Source organism: Diadema antillarum, unplaced genomic scaffold (genome assembly GCF_040938485.1).
Source record: "Diadema antillarum isolate AM-2024a unplaced genomic scaffold, OU_Dant_1.0 seq00001371_RagTag, whole genome shotgun sequence".
Lineage (NCBI taxonomy): Eukaryota > Metazoa > Echinodermata > Echinoidea > Diadematoida > Diadematidae > Diadema > Diadema antillarum.
In genome coordinates this window covers 134321-157380 of record NW_027272132.1, presented here as the reverse complement: position 1 = coordinate 157380, position 23060 = coordinate 134321, and the positions used below count along the sequence as shown (strand labels likewise).

General features: G+C 38.1%; 1 protein-coding gene across 12 annotated transcripts in view; it reads right to left on the bottom strand.

The window, feature by feature from the left end:
• Positions 1–23060, bottom strand: part of LOC139708761 (F-BAR domain only protein 2-like) — a 155712-nt gene that overhangs the window by 71745 nt on the left and 60907 nt on the right. For all 12 annotated transcript variants that reach the window (XM_071620696.1, XM_071620701.1, XM_071620702.1 and 9 more), the window contains exons 4-8: positions 20606–20747; positions 17183–17254; positions 10375–10480; positions 8019–8098; positions 2878–2976 (exon numbers count right to left, since the gene is read on the bottom strand). In XM_071620696.1, the coding sequence (XP_071476797.1) occupies positions 2878–2976; positions 8019–8098; positions 10375–10480; positions 17183–17254; positions 20606–20747 (499 nt within the window). The remainder of the gene's footprint in view (positions 1–2877; positions 2977–8018; positions 8099–10374; positions 10481–17182; positions 17255–20605; positions 20748–23060) is intronic.

Genomic DNA, 23060 nt, shown 5'->3' with positions numbered 1-23060 from the left:
CTGGGTGGGGGAAGAGGGGTAGGAGGTGTAGTATGGGTGGGGTATTTTATGTGATTGAAATCTTTTCCTAACACTTTACACATAATTACATTAGAGAGAAAACCACAACGACTATCATTAGACAAACAAATGAGTTTTTGGCTTAAAGGGACTGTACAGTACTGGTTGAGGTGGGGATTCATGTTTTGAACATTCCAAAGTGAGATAATGAGAAACCTCTTATGAAATATGAAAGAGCATGTAATTTTAAGAAGGATTCAATGTTTATTTGATGAAAATTGGTTTTCAAATGGCTGAGATATCCAAAAAAGTGATAACAATAAAAGGCGACAGGCCACGCCTTTTATTAGGATCTCTTTGTTTCACCTTGTTTTTGGATATCTCAGCCATTTCAAAACCGATTTTCATCAAATAAACTTTTGATACCCCTTAGAATTGCATGCTCTTTGACATCTCATAGAGTGGTTTCTGAATATCTTGCAAAACGATAAAAGCTAAATCCTCACCTCGACCAGAACTGTACACACCCTTTAAAACAAGGTGATCAGTTTCAGCCCAAAGTTCTGTAGCGCAATCATCTCGATATAATTTGTTTTTCATAATTTCGAGAAAGACAGAAAGGAAACGACACAAACAAACACGCACTCAACATGACTTATACCTGATACAATGGCAGATTCTAATGAATTCATTGCGCATCTACATAATCCTAAACAAATGGAAATTTGCTCCCATTTCTCTGCCATTCGCAGCAACTTTGGAGCAGTTTATGCACTCTCTTTCTCTCTCCAGTACTGTAAGTTTTATGAAAACATTCACTGGCTTTCAGAAAAGAAAAAAAAAAATTGGCAAGAAAAGATGCCCCAAATTAGCAGCAACAAGTTTTCCTATGAGTCACTGCACTCTGAGAGACTATTTAGGGATGCACATCAGGCGTGCAGCATTAGACTCGCGTCAACGTGACGTCCCCAGGAGTGTATCATACCAACTTTTTGCGTCTTTTCTTTCTTGTCTTCATTTCTTTCAACTCCCCCCCCCCCCCCCATTTCCCTCCTCTTTCTTCCCTTACTGCCTCATGAATTAAACAGCCTACATTCGTGTCAGGTTTCCCACTCCAGACAATAAAGAACATACAGCCATGACTGTGTTACACATCATCCTATATAATGCCTGTATAAAATGCCTGGAAGAGAATACAGCATAGGACAATAAGGGATTTCACACTTAAAAAATAGCTCTTTGTAATCATGTTTCTGAACGTGTTTAGAGTATTAGTAGTGTGCTGAGACACTGCAACAAGTCTCTTTGCCAACTGCCAACTGCAAAAGACACACAATACTAGAGTTGTCTCACGAACCTTGTGGCCTGCCAAAGACACACAATACTAGAGTTGTCTCATGAATCTTGTGGCCTGCCAATCAGACATAAATGGCATTTATGGCGGCCATTTTGAAAAAATGGCTGCCATGGCCGTTGAGGGCGCTAGTATGCAACTTCCAAAACGCTCAAGTGGTACAGTATGTAATGTTCATGCACCATTTGTGGCAGAAGCCATTATGAAGATCAGGCTGACCTCCACCTTGTCACAAGTGTATTAGAGGTCAAAGGAACAACCAGGATTAAGCAAAAGTCGACTGGACACCATGACCCTTGCCCTTGTTCTTGCACACTGTTGTGATGTTGCGTTTTGAATGACAAGATGTAATATCTCAAGATTATTTGCCCCAGCATTAACAAACTCCCTGCAGTGTGAGTTCTCACGCTATTCCTCAATTTACTACAATAATTCCCAAATAACTGCAAGATTTCTTGGGATTTGGATCGTGATGCTGATCGCACTATTAAGTGAGATTTTTATGTCCACACCGGCAAAAATCTTACTAATTGGGATTGCATGCAAATCTCAAGATTTAAATCCCGCTAATTTGCGTCAGTGTGAATCCCATTACTGATACAGAAAAAGGCACACACCTTGAAGAACTATGGTTATCTCAGCACACACTCGTTAGGAGACACAGCTGTTTCCTGATTCACCCACTCCAACACTCAGCTCTGGCAAAGCTACTTTAATTTGCTTGTTGTATCATCCTTGACATTTTCACGATCACATTACCTCATGAAACTCTTCTTTTTTTCTTTTTTTTTTACCGTCTGCGTGCATAACACATCATCATAACCTGATATTAGTTAGCGTGTGAAGCTGAAATATTGCAGGTGCTGCTACACAAGCACTAACAGGTGAATAAATGAAATAAATATAAAGCTCCTGGGCTCAGGTAATTTTTCAGTTCTCAAAGAAAGATTTTTACAAGGAGGATGCCTCATAGCCATGTCTCTCTCACTTGTTCAGGGCTACTGAAAAAAAAAAAAAGCCAGTGGGCAGGTTGAAATTAATGAGAAACTCCAAGTGATCATGATAGTGACCAATGATAGTGACCGAGGCAAAAACAACAACAATAATAATATGATCATGATAGTGAAAGAAGGCAAAGACAATAACAACTCACTGGCTCTCACTAAAAACATCATCAGAAGCAAGGAGGAAGAAACTTTTCTCTTGCTCCATAGATGCTCTATTTCTCTCTGCTTCTCCATTAAATGGTGGTCCATACTGACCTGTGCAAACCACTGGACGCTCTTTTTATGCATACGTAATTGTTTTCTTCGATGCATAGAAGAAACTTTTAGCCCACTGAGAGGTACCAATTAAAGTTAAGGAGACATAATAATGCAATGATGTCAGTTTCAGTGACATAGAAATTATCAATCATTTAAGAGTAAACAAAAATAAATAAAATCACTCTTTGTGACTTGCTTCCTTTTGCCATGCAAGAGGTCAGAGCAGCATACAGTGACCTCTGACCTCTGAACTCTCACCTCCTGCACGTTGAAATGGCACTCTTTGATGGCGACGTTGTACTGTTTGATGAAGTCTTTTAACTGCTGCAAGTGGGCCTCTTCCAGTGCCTCAAACTTCTGCAGGGTGAGGGAGAGAGTAATAAAAAATATAAGCAGGACAAATATGATTACCAGTACATACAGGTTGTGATAATTGTTTTGATGTCAATGGGGATAATGCAGATTACCATTGTCACATATTGTTAGGATGATGACAATAATGTGCATGATCATGACAAAGAAGATAATAATAAAGATAATAATGTCAGTAGTAACAGAACTACCACTGATATATGATACCTCCAAAAACTACATCTTCTAGTAATCAGTATTGTTGTTATTGTAATAAGTAGTAGAAGTAGTTACATAGAAGCATTAGCACTTAGCAGTCATAGAAGTAAAACAGGAATAGCAGAAGTAGTATAGTAGAAGTTGTGGTAATAGTAGTAGTAGTAGTAGTAGTAAAAGTTGTAGTATTATTATTAGTAGTAGTAGTAGTAGTAGCAGTAGCAGTAATAGTACAAGTAGTAGTAGCAGCAGTAGCAGCAAACACAACAGGAGTAGTAGTAAGTACAACATAGCAGTAGTAGTAGTAGTAGTAGTAGTAGTAGTAGTAGTAGTAGTAGTAAAAAGTAGTAGTAGTTAAGTAGTAGTAGTAGCAGTAGTAGCAAAAGTAGTAGTACAAATTATCTTGTACACGTAGTAGTGATAGAAATGATAAATGGTAGTGTCAGCAGCAATTACAGTGGTCATACAGGCATAATTGCCTATAAAAACTAATGGAATTATTGATGCTTTCATTTTAATGGTTCCTAATACCATTACTCTCATAATCATGCTTGCTATTATACATTGTAGCTATTAATACCACCCTCACTCAATTATAGTGTGCTATGTGTTTCTTTGCTTTCATAACTAATGTCTTAATTGCTTTTTTACCCTTCATATATATATATGGCCAGTCTACTTATCAATATGCAAATTGTGGCAATGAAGTGTTGTGCAATAGTATGTGTGTTTATCATACTATCACAATTCACTTACAAGCTATTGACAACACTATCAATCTATTTATTTTTGATACAAAATATCAGTCAGACAAGGATGTTTTATAATTTGGGCTCGGACTGAATTTATCATAATATATTTTCAACATTACCATTTAGAAAAAAAGATTGATCAATTCATTAATTTATTTTCACTTTATAAAACATGCATGCATAAAAATGTGACAACAATTATATGAAGAAATAAGACATGACACTGTGACAGATAAAACAATGTTATCAAGTGAAGGGGTTAATGAGAAGGCAATGGGACTTATCAAAACTAACCCCAGGGGCCCGTTGCATAAAACTTACCATTGAATTTCAATGGTAACTACCGTCAAAATTAGGCATCACAGCCAATCAGCATCAAGGATTATAAAATTTACCGCTAATTTGAAGACTTACCGCTAGAAAGGAGCGGTAAGTCCAGCGGTAAGGGTTTTATGCAACAGGGCCCAGGAGAGTAAATACGCTGTTTTGTCTTTTTTTTAAATATAAGCTACAATATGTATAATTGACACAAATTTGGCACACACACACTCATTATACTGTCCAGTACCTCACACCCTTCAACACATATGAGATCATACCTTATTTATATCCCTCTATTATTAAACAAACCATACAATCATTCTAACCCCAAAATGTGAATGAGATGCGAACATTCACTGAAAATTGCCCCCAACAAATATCAAACGCTAAGTCATCTTAAAATTTGGGGATTTACGTTGGGAAGACAGACATTATCAATAAAGTGTCTGGCAACAGAATGAGGAGGGAGTCCCGTACCGTCTAGACTGTGCAAATTCAATAATGACTTGAACGTTTATTTCTCAATGAAAAACAAGCCCGAACGTTGGCTGCCACGGCGTCCGGCCGATAATGAGCGTGAAGCTCGATCCCATCTCACAATTATGACATTTATTAATTCAATTGCTCTGCTATTTCCTTCAGGAGATGACAGCCTCTTTACACAGACGGCTACGATAGCTGATTATGATGATATGAATCGCCGTAAATTTGCAGGGAGGAGAGTGCTCTCTTTTTTTGGCATAGATGAAAAAAAAAGACGCAGATTAACTCAAGTTCAAACACTTCAACAGCAAGCTGAACTCTTTTTGGCTACTCATTCTCATTCGAAAGTTAAGACAAGCTAACAACCATTCATAAGCAGAACATGATTTCATGTCTATTTCACGTTCCTTACGTGGCAATGTGACCTACAGTATTTATAAAAAAAAAAATACTGTAAATTATCTTGAAAAAATTGCAGACTAACTAATGTCATATGCCATCTCACATTCATTAAATGAATATTACATCATTTCTTCATTTCAGAGATCACTTGCGAAATAGGATCAGACAATTCTATAAGATAATCATAAATACAAAATGAACACAGTCATGCTTTTGTGAAGGAATCCACACTCATGGTGATGCCTTGAAACTTTTGAACAAAAATTCCTCATCTTGCAAAATTGTTTCTAATGATTACCCCCATATATATGAAATGATGATCATAATGATTTCCCTAACTTCAGCCTTACATGTGTGTGTGGCAACTTGATGAACACTCATAACATTAGGACACAGTTGGCACATCCCAAATTATAATGCAAATAACACTATTACAAAAACCAGTGACTTCAATAACAGCATCCATTTGATTGGAACCCAGAGTAATTCTATATTTCAGATCTAGCGCTGTGTAGCTCACTCTACAAGTGGTTAGTTTATTAACTCAAGTTCATATTACAAAGGATGATGCCATATCCTGTTAAATAACATACTGAGAGGTAATAGTTTGCCATGTTCAGTATTCTAGCAGAGTATACATGATTATCATACAAAACCATTAGTTGACTACTTATTTTAGGAGAAAATCCTAGATTAAATTATGTGCCATTCCCTCTGGTGAAATTCTGCCCAGTAATCATAATTGAATTTCTACTGAGTCATGCATGTTGTATTCTCTCAATTATCAAGATTAAGTTTTGCCTATAATACCTCTCCTGTTTATTTGCTGTCATTGTCATTACACAAAAGCTTCTTACGTCTCCTCTTGCAATCTTTGGGATATAAGACGATAGCCAAGCAGGAATGCAATATTTGCAGAGTGTCATGCTTCGAGAGGAATTAATAGCAAAGATTTACGCATGTAACTCTAGCCTTGCTACGTGGAAAAAAAAAAAGGGGGAGTGAAAGGTCTATGTAATGGTTCACAAAATGGCTAAGAGGGGCTTGGGTGGGTATTTCGGGCATGAATGATGGATAACGAGACGGGTGACATTTGGGTTACGTCATGGGCATAAGAGGGGTGTCTACATGTACGACACAAGTGGTCATGTTCAGCTTCATTTCAACGGGAGAGTGTCTTGAGTTGAGGGGAAGGACGGACATGGAAGGGTAAGGGAACAAAGTTAGCCTGGTGAGTTCAATACCAGAGGTAACACCAAGGTAGCACAGGCAAGCCTCTTTCCTAGCTCCACCCATCCCCAAATCCTCTCCAGAGACCTGTATCTGTACTAAGGTCTTAAAATTGGATAGTGATAGCATCAGCCACTTTCAACAGGTGCTACACACTCTGTACTTGCTGATAAAGCAACACTTTCTTCATCTGTGACTGACTGCAATGAGCCTGAATACCAACACCATTATTGCCACTTCATCATTCCAAGACAAAATCTTGGAATTTTCACAAATTGCTGACCATGAAAGAATTATCAGCACCTATAGATCTAAATACAATATACATCTAGTACTCTGTATTTGGGGCTTTCATTACATGAAATATGACAGCGTAAGGAAATATTTGACTTGAAGGCTGTTAAACACAATTGTGATAGATTTGGAATTATAGTCGTAATCAAATTTAATCCCATCTTTGGTATAACTGTTTCAGCTGCAGTACAAGTCAACTTACTTGTACAGTCTAGCATTTTACTGGCATTTATTGCAATTGTGTAGACAACAACTTTTGTGTGCACTTTACAAATTTTGTCAATCTTGGCTCCTCCAGAAATTCACATAAATTTCTGACTTTACTTTTATAGTCATTATCCATGACAGAGAAGTTGATCACAATTATGAATGAAAATCCTATGCAAACTTTAGTAGTCATAGCACAATAGAGAAGGCCCAGGGAGTTAAGTAGGAAAGAAAAGGAATACCTACATGTATTGTAGCAGAAAACATACGAGGCAAAATTCAAAGGGCCTGGGATAATCAAAGTTTCAGAAGTCATGAGTTAGTAGGGAGCTTTCGATTTGCAACCCAGACGTTTAGATGACAATTGTTCTCCTCTCTCCCTGCGTTGTGTTGCAAAGTAGCTTTCGATTCCGCCAGGACGCAGCATATACAAAGTAACATGGCGCCCCCATAGGATCGTAGCATCGAGTAGCTCTCAGCATCATGAATTTGAGCAGACGCAAAAATGTCCCACAACCAACTGAGCAAACTCAGACCACACAAAGTCAATTTTTATAAGCGAATCTGCGCATGCGCAGAACAGGTTTTTTTCTTCTTAATGTCCCTGTCATGAAATCTAAAGCTCCCTAATAACAAGAAAGGAGAAACAAAGTGAACAAGACTCTTGATGGAAGTTACCACATGCTGAAAACCCAACCCCATCCTCCCCCCCCCCCCCCCCAAAAAAAAAGGGGGGGGGGGAGGGCACACTTTTGCCACATAGATCTTATCTGGATAAATGATGGGGTGTGGTTAGGGTCGACAGCAGAAATTAAGGTATCGCAGTGTCAGGCAATTAAAGAGGATGTGGGTGGGATTAGAGAAAGTGCCTGTAAATTGAGGCAATTAGCCGAGCTCTACCGAAAGAGGGCAAACACCAAACGAAAGGAAGGGTGTTCCACCGAAACAAAATATTTTACATGTCATGTGTTTTGGAGGGGTCTTCTCTTGTTTGGTCGGATATGGAAATTATGCGGTGGGTGATCATATCGCAGCCGGACATTCCTGCCATATTTAGCCCCTGTTGGGATTAGGCAGCTGGGATTAGCTCCTTAAAAATGGAGGATTAAAAAAAAAGGAAGAAGAAGAAACGGCTCCACTCACCTGACATGTGTCTGTCATCTTCTTCTGGAAATCTTCCCTCAGTGTGCTGTACTTGTCAATCAAATTCTTGTACTCCTCCACTGGCAGCGCAAAGGGTGTCAACAAAAAAAGAGATTGAATTCAAAATAAGATCAACCAATAGAGTTATTAGGGAATATGACTGCAGAAATTATCATTTCCTAATCATCAAATTGGCAACTCTGTATAATTTCACTGGATATCTTGTAATGGAGAGTGTTGGATGGAAGTGGTTGAACACACTTCAGTGGCACACAAATCAGAAAGGGATTTACAGAAATTTGCCAACATGAGAGACAATCAGGAACTTCAATCCATGTTGCCAATTTAAGAACCAGTTTTTAAATTTAGTAATTAAGAGGCACTCTGTTGTTTACTCTTGCTCATAGCAAGAATATTTCCAGCAAACAGAGGGCATTTGTTCCCTTGTGAAGAGGGTAATATTGAACTATGTTACATAACGTCGCTGGGGCGACAAGACCTCGTACCTGAAATTTTGGTGAAAATGACTTTTTTGGATTAATGGTCAGATGATCAGTTAAGTGATATCCCATCCAAATCTTAGCTGTCTTACCCCCAAAATAAAGCCACCACGGCATGTCAAAGGAAAGGCTCTCTCATTTGACACAATGCTTTGGCTGCCATGTTTTTTTGATCTCCTGAACATTTGACATTTTGTAGATACGAGGTCTTGTTGCCCAAGCGACGATAAGTAATATCACAGATAGATATATAGATAGATAGATCAAGACAGATACATGATACAGATAGATACAATGTAGATAGAAAGATAAATAGCTAGATGGATAGATAGACTGCTATTACTTTAAAGGTATTCTTTGCCTTTCGGAGAAGTGATTTAAATTTTTTATTTTTTTTGTTATCACATCTGATGCATAGGTGTAGGTCAGTTGTATCACAAAACATCTTACTGTACCATATAAAATTTTGTAATAAAGCCTGAAATATAAGAAGATATCACTATTTTTGTCACTAAATCTAACTGTACACAGTTCAGTCCAAAAACAATTTCATTTTAACTATCAATCACATTTTGTATATTTAACAATACCTAACATTGATTATAATGATTACATTTTTTTACATTGGCTGTTTCTATCCCTAACTCACATTTTAGAATTATTTTGAAGCACTCAAGCTGGGTTTTTGTTATCTGCCAATGGTAAAAAGTTGCCTGTTCAAAATGAGACACTTGGCCTTTAATCTGACCACATTATAACGCAAAAATGATAATAGGCATAATTTGGAGAGCAACTCAGTTTATAATTAAAAGTGATTAATGAACAGAATATGAAGTATCAGAACCTACTACTCCACTTTCCTTCATGATCTCCTCTACAGCTTTGTATATGAAGTTCTATACAAGTCTGACATCAAGATTCCTGACAAATCTGTCTGCCGCCCTCTACGGGGACAGCATGACAAGCTTCTCGCATGCACCCAGACCAATTAAAACTAGATTGGCATACTTGGGAAGATTCTGGTTGATGACACATGACCAAAAATAACTTAATGTGGAAGAGTCACGGGGTGAAACTAACATAACTCACAGACAGACCTCTTTGGTTTTTTTGGGTGTGTATGTATCAATCTATCCATCCATCTATCCATCTTTTGTACATGTGTATCTGTCAATCTATTCTAATACTCAGATATACCACATAATATCAAGTGTGAGAGTAAACTCCTGGCATAAAACCTTAACATAGTCACGGAGATAGAGCCAAGACATATTTCTCCTGAAAGACAGGTTTATTTTGAAGCACTAGATTGATATATTTCACGAAACTATAAATTAATCTCATCATCAATTTGCCACAGTGGAGGCTTAGGGTGCGGGAATAGGGGTGGGGGGGGGGGAGGGAAACAAGCTTGAATAATAGGCAGTTACTGAATGTGTACAGAGTAATAACTGCACTGACATTCACACTTACATCTGTATACTGACTGACGGTTGCCAGTGTACAAACTATACAAAAAGTGTCATACTCTACCACAAGTCTAAATGATTATAGTTTACATATATTTCTCTCTCTTTGGTGAAAAATACTGTAAAAGTGGACATTTTCGCACGACTAATGTTTCGCGCTCAGCGGGGAAAGAAGAGTTTCGCGTGTTTTTAATTCCGTGAAATCAAGTCATCAACTACTGGAACATATATATGGCAAACAATACCATTCGCGTGCTTTTATTTTTGCGCTAGTTTTGGGTTGTGCGAAATGCGCGAAAATTTCAACACTGCGAAAATTTCCACTTTTACAGTAGCGGTTCAAGGGTTACATTTTCATTGGCTGTCCACTGAGATAGTAATACTTACATGTCTTCTTGTATTTTGTTTCTGCCTTCTCCAACTCCTTTCCCGTAATCCCCTCTCTCTTCAGCTTCTCGTACTCGATGCATCTTGAGTTGTACAGCTCCTTGGCCTGGGATGGGAAAACACACAGGTGTCAGGAAAAAAACAAAACAAAACAAACAAGACAATTGATTAATGGTGCTTCGTAAAGTGCCTCTAAGTACAGGAATAGGCCTGACGTAGTTTTACAGCTCATAGACAAAAAAAGAAAAGAAAAAAACACAACATGAAGGGCCCTTGAAACACAGGTGTTTTCAGATAGTGAAAAACAACAGACTAATGAATAAAGAGCTTCTAAGTGTCCACTTACCCATTCAAGGAAACTTTCAAAAGCTGGATATAGTACAAACCATTAAATGTTAACAGGATGTGATAAGACATAATCGAAGGTTGTGGGGCATGTCTTTCTTATAAAATTCAGTTGCATATAGATGTATTTGCATTAAAGACAAAACAATGTACCCACTTCCATACTGTGGCTGCACTGTGCGTGTGGATGCAAATTCATACATGCAAATGAAGTTTTACATACAAAGAAATTGATAACTCCCATGCTCGGGTGGACACAAGAAAGCCACTGCAAATTGTGCCAAAAAAATATTATACCGGTATATCATAATAAAATCTGCATGAAATTTGCCCGCCAGATTCAAGTTGCACTGCCACATACAATTGTAGCTTTCCTTCCACCAGTCAAAAAGCAGTACTTTCTTGGCAAAGCTACAGAAAAAGGGAAACGAACAAGCAGACAAATGTTGCAATTGGTATGAATGCTGCGATAGAAGAAAACATTCCATTTGCTTGTGTGAATGCTTGTTTGTTTGTTTGTGTTTAATCCAATGCAACGAGACCACAAATTCCCTGTCCCCTCAAAGCAACTGCCCTTTCCTGCAGCGAGCTAAATGGTGCCATATACCCTGGAGTCCAATTCCATACAAACCAAACCACAAGTTTTGCTATTAAAGAAAGACCACCAAACACCACTACCTGTTACTCAACTAATCAGTTCTCAATGCTCATAATGAACAACATTCATTGGTATAAAATGACTTTACAAGGATATCTATTAATTCATTTAGTATGTCTCTTACAGACATTAACAAACATTTCCTAGGAATCTGGAGAAATATTTGACAGCCCATTTGGAAATTCTTGGTCATCATAGATTCCCAACCGGGGGTTTCACTTGATTAGGCTTAATCTGTATTTTTCATATCTCATTACCCCCACATATGATTATCAAACATGGAATAATATCTGATGTTTACCAAAGTGCATACTTTCGGTCGAGTGAGATAATATGATATGTCTGTGGTTGAGGAATATATCACAGAAGTCTAGACAAGCTTTGGACATGGGGGGGGGGGAACTTGTCTGAGTGAACAAGAAGTTATAGAATGTGAACACGCCAGTTCTCTGTGAATGTTATTATGGTGTTGGAAACATGAGGTGGATTTAGCACGCGACCACTTGTGGTCATCACCCACATGCTAGTATAACATCCAGCACTTTGGCTCCTACATTTGCCAACACAAGTTCTTGTTTTTTGTCTTCATATCAGCATATGATGATTGCACTATCACAAAGGTGGCAAATTTATCAATTTTAGATGAAAGACATTTAATACCTTGTTACCATCAACTCCAAGAATTGTTTTTTTTTCTCTCTCACTCTCTTTCTGTACTTGCTCTTGGTATGAAAGAATCAAAAATGGTTTTTCCTCAATGGCATCCTTCTTCAATAGTACCATGGCAACAGTATTGGTTATGCAGAACAAATGAGGCTGAGAAATCGGCCGACAAGCTATAAAATAAAGAAGCAATTTTCATGTGCAGTAGCAATGCACTCTGAAGATTTAAAAAAAAGAAAGAAAAAAAAGCAATAACCATCTCCAGCAAAAACAAGAGGCAAGAAATGTCTCTCATTATTTTTCATATATGTAATGTTCCAACAATAACTGTATTACAATTATCTTAAACTTAGGGTATGCTAGCATAAAAAAAATGAAAGTATGATAGTATCATACAAATGATGTACGTGTATGGGTGTGAGTTTGTGACAAACAGTTTCCATGACAACTGTTTTACGACAGTAATGATGCATCACGACATGTTTGTAAGACTTGATCCTAATTGACACTTTGCTGTCCATCATGCAAGGAGTGATGAGACCGCAAGAATTATTTCATGACATATGGATGGCAGGCATACCAATAGTGTTCGTTTCATCACAAATCATGAGCGTAAATTTGTTGACGTTGCTAGGCAACTTACGACAGTTGATGGTGGAGATGAATATATATCTCGTGAAGAGATCCATACATATTTCTGGAGATCAGCAGTCATGGGTTATTTCAGAGGATGAATATGTGAAAGGTTGTGCGTTTTGATAAATTGTCCCATACATGATCCTAGATGTTCCATATCTGAGTATAGCAAATAATATCAATACTTGGATGTTCGGTTTGAGCGAGGAAAAAAAAAAGTATCGCAGATTAGTCAAAGAGCAAAGTGAGGATGCGTAAAGATCTGACTTTAAACTCTTCTGTCAAGTGGACTCAGCCAACATATTCTCTGTAAAAAGATTTCCTTCGTCTGGAGCTGATCATTTTACATGAGAATGACTGCAACATGGCTGCCATACCACAATGCCCCACAATTATTCTCACAAGAATCCACATATTCGCTGCAGCAGTGGACGAGTATGTGTGTACTAAAATATGCTAACACTGTCTCAAAGACTGCGGGCTTTATCCAAGGAGCGGAGCTTGCCCCATCATATAGACAAGCCTGGAGTGTTTGACATCGCCTTATAGTTTTTGCCAGATACAAATCATTCATCACCCTTTATACACAGGGGAGAAAGATCAATGACCTTTCTTTCATAGATGTCACTATTCAGGTCACAGCCCTTTTATTTTCTTCAAGTAGAGTCTATGTATTATACCAAGTATGTATACATACATGTCAAGGGTTGCTATTAATCATGCTATTAAAGACATACTGATAAGGTGGAATAGTTCTCCTCCACAGATTGAGGAATAAGTAAAACTGGCTCATATACACTGTTAAAAGCCAAGTGCCCCCCCCCAAAAAAAAAAAAAAAATATGAATAACTTATATTGTAAAAGTTTCCCCTTTGGAAGTATCAAATGTGTACAAAAAGCAGCAAACGATGGTTGCACATTTTTCCAGTGTTTACTATGGAACTCTATCTTATACCTATTACATTTTATGCAAACCTTTGTGTACACTTTATGTGCTCATCCACGTTTGTTGTTTGTGTTTGTACATGGAGGTTCAGATATCGGGAGAGATAAATAATTTGAGCCTCTGTCAATACACTTGAATTCAAATGGTAGCATTATAAAAAGGATATGATTATTTATGGTTTGGTTTTACTAAAGAAAACAAAAAAGGAGGCAGAATAAAAAGAAAAAAGAAGAAGAAAATGACCATGTGATGACTTGATTACGCAGTGACTGCTTTATGGATTGATGTATTATTGAAATATATAATGTCAAATGACAAGACTTTCACAACCCCAAAATTAACACTCACTTGTCGAACACGTTGTTCCTGTAATGAAGTGGCAAAGCAGGAGTTAAATATTTATCTTCCACTTAAGATGCCAATTAAACATTTTTATTACGCGCTGACGATAAGATTTGCTTGTATAACTCAGAAGGAACTTCTGAATGCTGTGAAGAGCATCATCCTACTGCAATTATTCTTTTTACCTCTGCAGTCAAAATCAAATTAACAGCCACATATTGTAGCTAATTTCACTTATAATCTCACTGGCAGCCAATATAAACATGATTATTTCTGGCACTGTGTCATACAGTCGTGGAGGTGTGGCTTTTTTGAATTATGCTTTATGGGGTGAATTTAATGCATGATCTACATGTATGCCATCCAAAAGATGTCTGCGACAGCATTTGGAAAAAAAAAAAAAGGCAGAGCTGCACTTATTCATACACTATCTTTAAAGAATTCTCTCTTTCCATGAGAAATATAAGAAATAAAGCAAATATTTCCTGCATGAGTACACCATTCAATTCCATTAGGATCCAGTGCTCGGTGATGCTAACATACCATTATGTCAGCACATGAAAGATAATCTCATATGTTTTCATAGAGACCACTGGTTGCCGTGGCCACAAGTTTTGATTTAAACACCCTCGAGATTGCCCATGAAATGCCTCTACATCGAGGCTCTTAATGGCAGCAGTATGTTATCATTTCCTCTGCTTGACTGGTGTCGCGTTAACAGACTGCTGCGTACGAATCATCTCCATTTCTATGGTTGTGCCCCCTAACAATAGACTTCAAGCTATATTAAGAGCAAATACCAAACCCATATCTTCTTTTTATTTTATTAAGGGGAAGGAGTCAGCAGAATTCACATTTGGAAAAAAAAAATGCTTTAATTCTATTATATAATGTCATCGTAAATTGGTATACAAACAACATGCGGTTATTTTAAGGTGTGCTCCACCCTTTATCACATATTTTGCCTTGCAAAGTTCTGCCTACATATCAAACAGTCAGTACATATATTCCTCCATTTCTTGTAATTCAACCACAAAGTTTACAGAATAAGAAGCATCAAATCTATGGGTAAATGCACATTTTTTTTTTAATGTCACTGGCTACAATCTTCATGAAAAATTCTTACTATTTACATTGTATGAAGTGGTATTTCTTCTCTCATCTTCTCAGATCATATTCTTGAACGCATCAATACTTTTCTCTCTGTTTCTTTTCTAGCCACATATTCTATTTTTTTTCTCTCTTTCCAATGTAAATTGTGCCAATATATACTTTCTCCTCTGTTTTTTTTTTCTAGCCATATATTCTATCTCTCTATCTGTCTCTCTTTCCGATGAAAGTTATACAGATATACTTTTTGCCTCTGTGTTTGTTTGTCTTTCTAGCTGTATACTGTACGAGCTGAAATTTTCGCAGCGGTTTTATTTTCGCGAATTTCGCGAATCGCCTTTGAACCGCGAAAATAACAACGCGCGAAAACAATGCAGGGAAATGAAAATCAAGCCATGCTATGTGCTGCAGGATCGCGCCAAAATTATAGTGCCGTACAGTACACTACTAGTACTCGTAGCTGGCTACGAACGTAGGTCTAGCACACAGCTATCATGAGCTGAGCCATATGGCCATGACGTAGCTAGCATTAACAAGGAAAAGTAGAAATTACGCGGTGCGTAACATATGTCCCCGCCGGAAGTAGCATTTAGTGGCAAAATGTACAATATAGGTCAAAAATCAAGGTCAAAGGTCAAAATTCTGTGTAGAAGTTTTGAAGCCCTCACCTAGTGCCATCACATAAAGCAAACGGAATCGAAATCGGGTTAGAAATGGCGAAGGAGTAGCATTTTGTAGCCAATGTACAATATAGGTCAAAAATCAAGGTCAAAGGTCAAAGAAGTCAAAGGTCAAAATTCTGTGTAGAAGTTTTGAAGCCCTCACCTAGTGCCACTACATAAAGCAAACAGAATCGAAATCGGGTTAGAAAATGCGAAGGAGTAGCATTTTGTAGCCAATGTACAATATAGGTCAAAAATCAAGGTCAAAGGTCAGGGAAGTCAAAGGTCAAAATTCTGTGTAGAAGTTTTGAAGCCCTCACCTAGTGCCATCATATAAAGCAAATGGAATCGAAATCGGGTTAGAAATGGCGAAGGAGTAGCATTTTGTAGCCAATGTACAATATAGGTAAAAAATCAAGGTCAAAGGTCAAAGAAGTCAAAGGTCAAAATTTTGTGTAGAAGTTTTGAAGCCCTCACCTAGTGCCATCAAATAAAGCAAACGGAATCGAAATCGGGTTAGAAATGGCGAAGGAGTAGCATTTTGAAGCAAAATGTACAATATAGGTCAAAGGTCAAGGTCAAAGGTCACAACTGAAATTTTGTGTAGAAGTTTCAAAGCTCCCATGTAGTGCTATCATATAAAGCAAACAGAATAAAAATTGGCTCACAAATGACAGAGAAGTAGCAAATTGAAGATTTTGATCACACACGGACGCACACACGGACGGACGGACGTACGACCACATGGACAGACACACGGACACACACACGTACGGAGCCCGTTTCATAGTCCCCTGCTCGAACTCGTTCGGCGGGGACAATAAGTACAGTATGCATCCCGTCCTGCGCTGTACCTAGCTAACCTTCAACTTGTCGACTGCACGCACGTCGCATAGTATAGCTAGCTATAGCTGTTTAAAGTGCGTTCAGTCTACACTTGCAGCTGTATTCTTGGTGTTCGCCTGTCGATGTGCGGCACAAATTTTGAAAGTCCTTGTAAAGTATTTCTTTTTGATATTTGTTTTACTTTCAAATTGAGAAAGTACTAGTACTTACATGTGTAAGGTACTTTTAGTTTAGACAACTATAGTTTTTTTGTGAGAATTCAAGTACGTTCAGTTAGACCCTCGCAACCGCGAAATTAGCAACACGCGAAAATGTCCTCCAAGTAGCAATCCACGAAAATATCTGTACGCGAAAATTTCAGCTCGTATAGTATTCTGGACCTCTCTTTTTCTGTCCAATGTAATACTGTTCTCCTCTGTTTTCTCTAGCCGTATATATTCTATCTCTCTATCTTTTTCTAGCCGTATATATTCTATCTCTCTATCTTTCTCTTTATCCGATGTAAAGTTGTACTGAACGGACACGGCTACCACCAATGAGTGCATGAGGTATGCCGCATCCTTCCTCTCGACACACATTGAGCAAGACGGTCAGTCTTACCTTGGCCACAAGATCCGTGGTGGTCTGAATGTTGGTCACCACATCCGCTGTACTCTGGACCTCGATCTTGACCTGGTCAAGGAATGAAACAAGAGATAGTCTCGCTCACATTGTCATGACATTAACAAAAACAAAAGGACAAAACTGACATACAGCTGTAATTTGAAAAACGATGAGTTATCTCCCAAACATGAATATTCAGAGGAGGTATTCCCAATTTTGCAAATCCATTGTAAAGGTCCCTAAGTGGAGTTAAAACCCACAGAGCTGTGAATTCAGACTTGTGAGGTATCATATCATACCATAACATTCATTAGATGGATTTAATATATATGTAATAGTTGTCTTAATAAGACTTCACTACAGGTCAGCAATGTTGGCTCCTACTTGCATAGACGATACAGGCACACATTACACAGCTACTAATGCAAAATGTGCGACTGCACTACCACTACCCATCACTACTATACAACATATCATATTGTATAATAATAATTGGAATAATCATTGTAACTCAATTATGTTTGTTTTAGGCTTTTGTGAACACAAAGTGGAAATTAATTCAATCAAATCAAATCACTACTACTACTGCTACTACTTCTCATGGCTGATATAAATATACAAAGGTCCTGTGACTATCAAACATACTGCTATGAACTCCATCCAAGTCACATCTGGCTCAGACCCACTACATACTTCCAGTGGGGGGGGGGGGGGATGTCAGTAATTGGTAAGGGTCAGTAAATGGTAAGGTAACCCCAAGCCAAAATAGCATGCCCCAAATCGTTATCTGCTCATGCCCTTTTGCTGCAACATGTGTCCATTTTTAAAGCAGCCAGTTGAAGTTCTTTAAAAGAAAAAGATAGTATACCATAATTTGGACTCTCAAACAAGTGGAACAATGCCACAGTCTCCAACAAAGGCAATTATAAAAGGCAAATGTGCTCTTATACACTGCTCTCATAACATATTCAGATTCTGTATTACAAGCATGCTTTGTTCACAAAAGATTGCCTAACAACCACAAAGCCTGCTGGAGGCTTGCCCTACCTAGCAACACCTGATGAATGCAGAGTGAATTCCTGCCTGAGAAACTTAATGGGAGGGAGCAGGTGAATGAAATGGTTCATTAACTAGGCTGTAGGAAAGGAAAAATGTCCACAAATTCTACAGCTACGGTCTATTGGACTTTGGAGGATCATGTAATACCCATTCACTGCCAGATAGTTTTATGATATCTGTGTTGACAGTTGCAGAGAGACGCAAGCCACAGCAGATGTGCCAATCAGTAATCAACCAAATTAAGTTCCAGGAACCACATCTGATGCAATTTGATGCAGTATCCTTTTTTTATTATTATTATTATTGTTATCGTCATAATTCATTGCCAGTATTTCATGTGGTAGAGTGAACATCTCATTTTATTTGAGCCCTGTTTTGGCAATATACAGTACCACTGCTCAATTCAATTGTAGAATTATCATGCACCTTTATGACTTTACATCGCGATATTTTTCTTTGATCCTTGAACTGGCAACACATATTAGGAAATCAAATTGTAATGTTTGTTTAAATTGCAACATTTTAAAAATATTTCTTATTCATATTTTGTGTGGATTGAGTGAATTTAACCTGTTCATGCTAATCTTTCTCCAATATAAAGGTATGCAGTAGAATTCAGAGTTGCCAATTAACAACAAGATGATAATTTCTGTGGCAAAATTTCACCAGGACTAGGTAGTTTAAGCAGAGTACAGTATGTGAAAGCTTAACAAGATGGAAAGCAAGACATCAAATGGAATCTTTGGGCTTTTTTTTTTTTACTGAAATTTTGTTGCCTTGAAAAGACCAAAAAAAAAAAAAAAAAAGAGAGAGAGAGAAGAAAAAGTGATTAAGGGCTGCACCATGACCGCTATATATTCTGGTCAAGGCTATTTGGCACTGGGATCTCTGTCCGTCACAGCTTTCATAATCACAGAAGCTGAGCAGGAAACTAGATAAAAGAGTGGCGCCAAAGTCTGCTTTACTAACCACTGACTGGTGTATGTTTACCATGTACAGCAATGACTACATAGGTCACACAAATCTGCTCTTTCACTACTAAATACCTTCTGTCAATGCGACAACACCACTACACTATTATTTGCTTGGAAACTCATTCAACTACAGATGCATATCCCCTATGAAGAGACCAGTTAAGGAAGAAGTTGCAACTGCTAAAAAAAAATCTACTAAATGTTGCAAATGTAAGAGCTACATACAATTGCCATGCTTTGCAAACTTCATTTTCACTCCTAAACACTTGCTGTCAACAAAGCAAGGCTTGATTTCTAAGCAACACCTAAATTTGACAACAAATGTACATATGTGACCCGCTACAACAAAAAGGTCCTAAAGTCACGCACGGTCGAAGCCGTGAAAATCGAGTTTGAAGTCAGAGCAATAAAATTGGTCAAAACTTACGATTTTCTGATTTTGATATATTATTGGAGTCTAACATGTCTTCTATCATCTGTCGAAATTTTGAAGCAAAATGATAAAAGGAAAGATTAAAAAATTGCGTTTTTCTGAGCCATGTTTTTTGGCGTTTCAACGAAGCAGAAACTGGTTCGAAAATTTGGATTGAGCTCCACAGATAGGTTCCGCCCCTAACAACGACCAGAGTGATCTCATTGGTCAGTTTGCTGCTTGCTGCTAACCGAAGCGTGAAGCTCGCACACTGCCCAGTCGACTGGTGCGTGTGGGCGGGGTGCACTATGCTCAGCCGCTTCTCACATCCTGGTCACTGATTGGTTGGTGAGGAGACTGCCGACGCTGATGTGCTTGAATGAACTCTTCGGGGGTTGCTAGGGCTTACCTGCTATTGTCCAGACGTGAACACTGACTTGTGTGTCCCTTGATCGCGATTGCGTCGAAAGGAAGACTTTTAGGGCGCTTTTTTCGAAACAGTGATTTTCCAGACGTCTCGACATGCTCTCTTTTAAACATCGATATCTCCGCAGCCGATTATTTTTATAAAATGTGTTATATATCAATTTAAAGCAGAAAGATTAGGGGATTATATCATGCAATTTTCAAATAATCGACCTCGCCTGACTTTAGGATCATTTTGTTGTAGCGGGTCACATATGTATATCCCTCAAACATAGCGTATGATTGTAAAAGAAAAGTTTTGACCTCTTAAAAACTAAAGGTAAAAAAATACCCACTTCAGGAATTTGACAACTTTTACTGACATTTTTTAAAACTGTCCCAGTTTTCCCTGGATTTTATAACTACAGAAGATGAGTTGAAAGGCCCTCCCTCACCCAAACCTCCCTCTCCCCAGCCCAACCCCAGGTGGGAAAAGAAAAACAACCCAGCTGGGAGGGACACAGGGGTCATGACTTCTGTGACAGTCATAGGTTTTGTTTTTGTTTTTACCGTCTTGTGCTTCTTGTGCTGCTCATCCCCATACTTCTGGATCTCCTTGACGATGTCCTGTAGCTTCTGGACCAGCTTCTGGTGGGACGTAGCCAGCTTGTCTGTCGCCGACTTTATCACCGCCCAGAACGGGGCAAATGTGCTGGAGCGGAGGGAGAGGAAATGAGCAGGAATTTCGGCCTTCCATTTATGCACATCTTGAAATATACATAAGCACAATGTGTATTTGGAAAAATGAGCATCCCATTCTCAAGGAATTACTGTCTATGGCATATATTTATTACTGGAATTGGGACTTGAAGGATAATGTCACAAAGAGTTGAAGAATTTCCATGCACCTCGAAAGATAATTTCACAAGTGGTTGAATCTGCATGTCATCAAGCACTACAGTCATGGCATGAGAAACAAACGTTACCCCTTTTCAGGAAAAGTTACTGATTTTCAACCTCGCAGATGATGAACAAATTTAGCATAGTAATAGAAGTAATTATCATCACAATAAATGACTACATAATGATAACTTGAAAGGTATTATTCATCATAATAACTACAAGTACTATAAGTTTTGCTATGGTCATTGACAGTCATCATGCTTATTGCTAAATGTGCTGCTGTACATCTGGCACAGGCTAGAAAATGCTGCAATAGCTGCAAATATTTTAGGACTCATATTCATGAAAGACCAACATTCTCTATGTTTCTGAAAAAGTATTTTCATCAGCAAGAAACAATTATGCTAGTCCCACACATACACATCCTTGTTGGTACCACAAAGGATACCAGCCTTTTGATGGCAAGTTTCTGTACATTCTATGTTGATTATCCAAGCAATTACAAATATGAAATATGACTAATTTTAGAATCAATGAACAAAAAATCTGTCTGATTCTTCCAAAGTAGTTTCTGCTGCTAAACTACAGTGTACAACTGTTGATTTAAACAGCTCACAAACATTTGATATGGAATTGGAGCTGAACATTTCAAGTCCAAGTACACCTGACTCATACAGAAAATGAAAATGAAACAGTAAATCAATTATGTATGACAGAGTGAAAGAAGATAGACTGATAGATAGAGAGAAATAAAGGGAGAGAGAGAGAGAGAACGAACTAGAAATGTCGCTATGGTGACTGGTATGCCTCCGCCATAATGCATGATTCTCCTAATAGGTCTATTGTACATGTGGACAATGTGTGATTACATTTTCACAAAACTGGCAAAATATTAAAATGACATGTTTGTCACAAATGTATTGAATGTTTACCTTCCTTGACCTATGTTTAATTGGATGAATAGGAGAGCATGTATTTGGGGATTTAAGAACTTTAACTTGACATTGGCCATTTCATAAGTTTATGCACTGAGTAATTTTCAAGGTATGGAGAAAAAGCGCAATTTCTGTATTGAACAGTAACTTGTTATCATTTTCATCTGGCCTTTGATTTATAAGAGAATCACTGTCAGGCAGAACATACATAAATTCAGCATGTACTAGGTTTCAAGATAACTTGAGCCACTTCCGAGATATGGAGAAAGAAGTAAGTTCAGCACTTTCACTTGATCTTTGACCTTTTGACCTTTGACGTTCTTGGCAAAAAAAAAAAATCCCAGAGAATCTCTATTGGGTTATACATGCATACATCGAGTTACAAAAAAAATCCTGCTGGCATTGCATAAATATAAGGAAAATAGTAAAATTTTGAAGTATTGCCCTTGACCTTTGACCCCTGACCTTTGACCCCATGAACCCTAAATTCCCTAGATAACCACTGCCAGTCAGTAGATGCATATATACTATGTTCCATGAAGATACCTTGAACAATTTCCAAGATACAGAGAAAAAAGTAAAATTTTAACATTTTGCTTGACCTTTTGACCTTTGACCTTTTGACCTCATGACCCCAAACTTTCACCAGAGAATCTTAATTGGGTAGTACATGTATACACTAAGTTTCAAGAAAATATCTTCAGGCATTGCATAGATATGGGGGAAATAGTAAAATTTTAAGCATTTGACCTTGACCTTTTGACCTTTGACCTTGAGCATGTGCACCCAAAAGTTGATAGGCACAACTTCACCCCCTAATACACATACATGCCAAGTTTCATTAGGATACCTCAAAAGGTTTTGGTAGTTACCCTGTCCACAAAATTCATTACGGACGGACGGACGGACGGAAGGACGGATGGACGGAAAGACGGACGGACGGACGGACGGACGGACGGACGGACGGACAACCCGAAAACATAATGCCTCCGGCACCACTTCGTGGCGGAGGCATAAAAAGAAACTATGGCGAAGGTAAGACGGATGTGGGTTCGTTAAAGAGCAACCAACAGACCACATTTTAACACAGCTGAATAACACCCCATTCATCTATGCCCAGACAAAATATTTGCTCAGCCTAAACAGACCAAATACCTGCACAGGAATTCGAACGTCAATGTACGGGG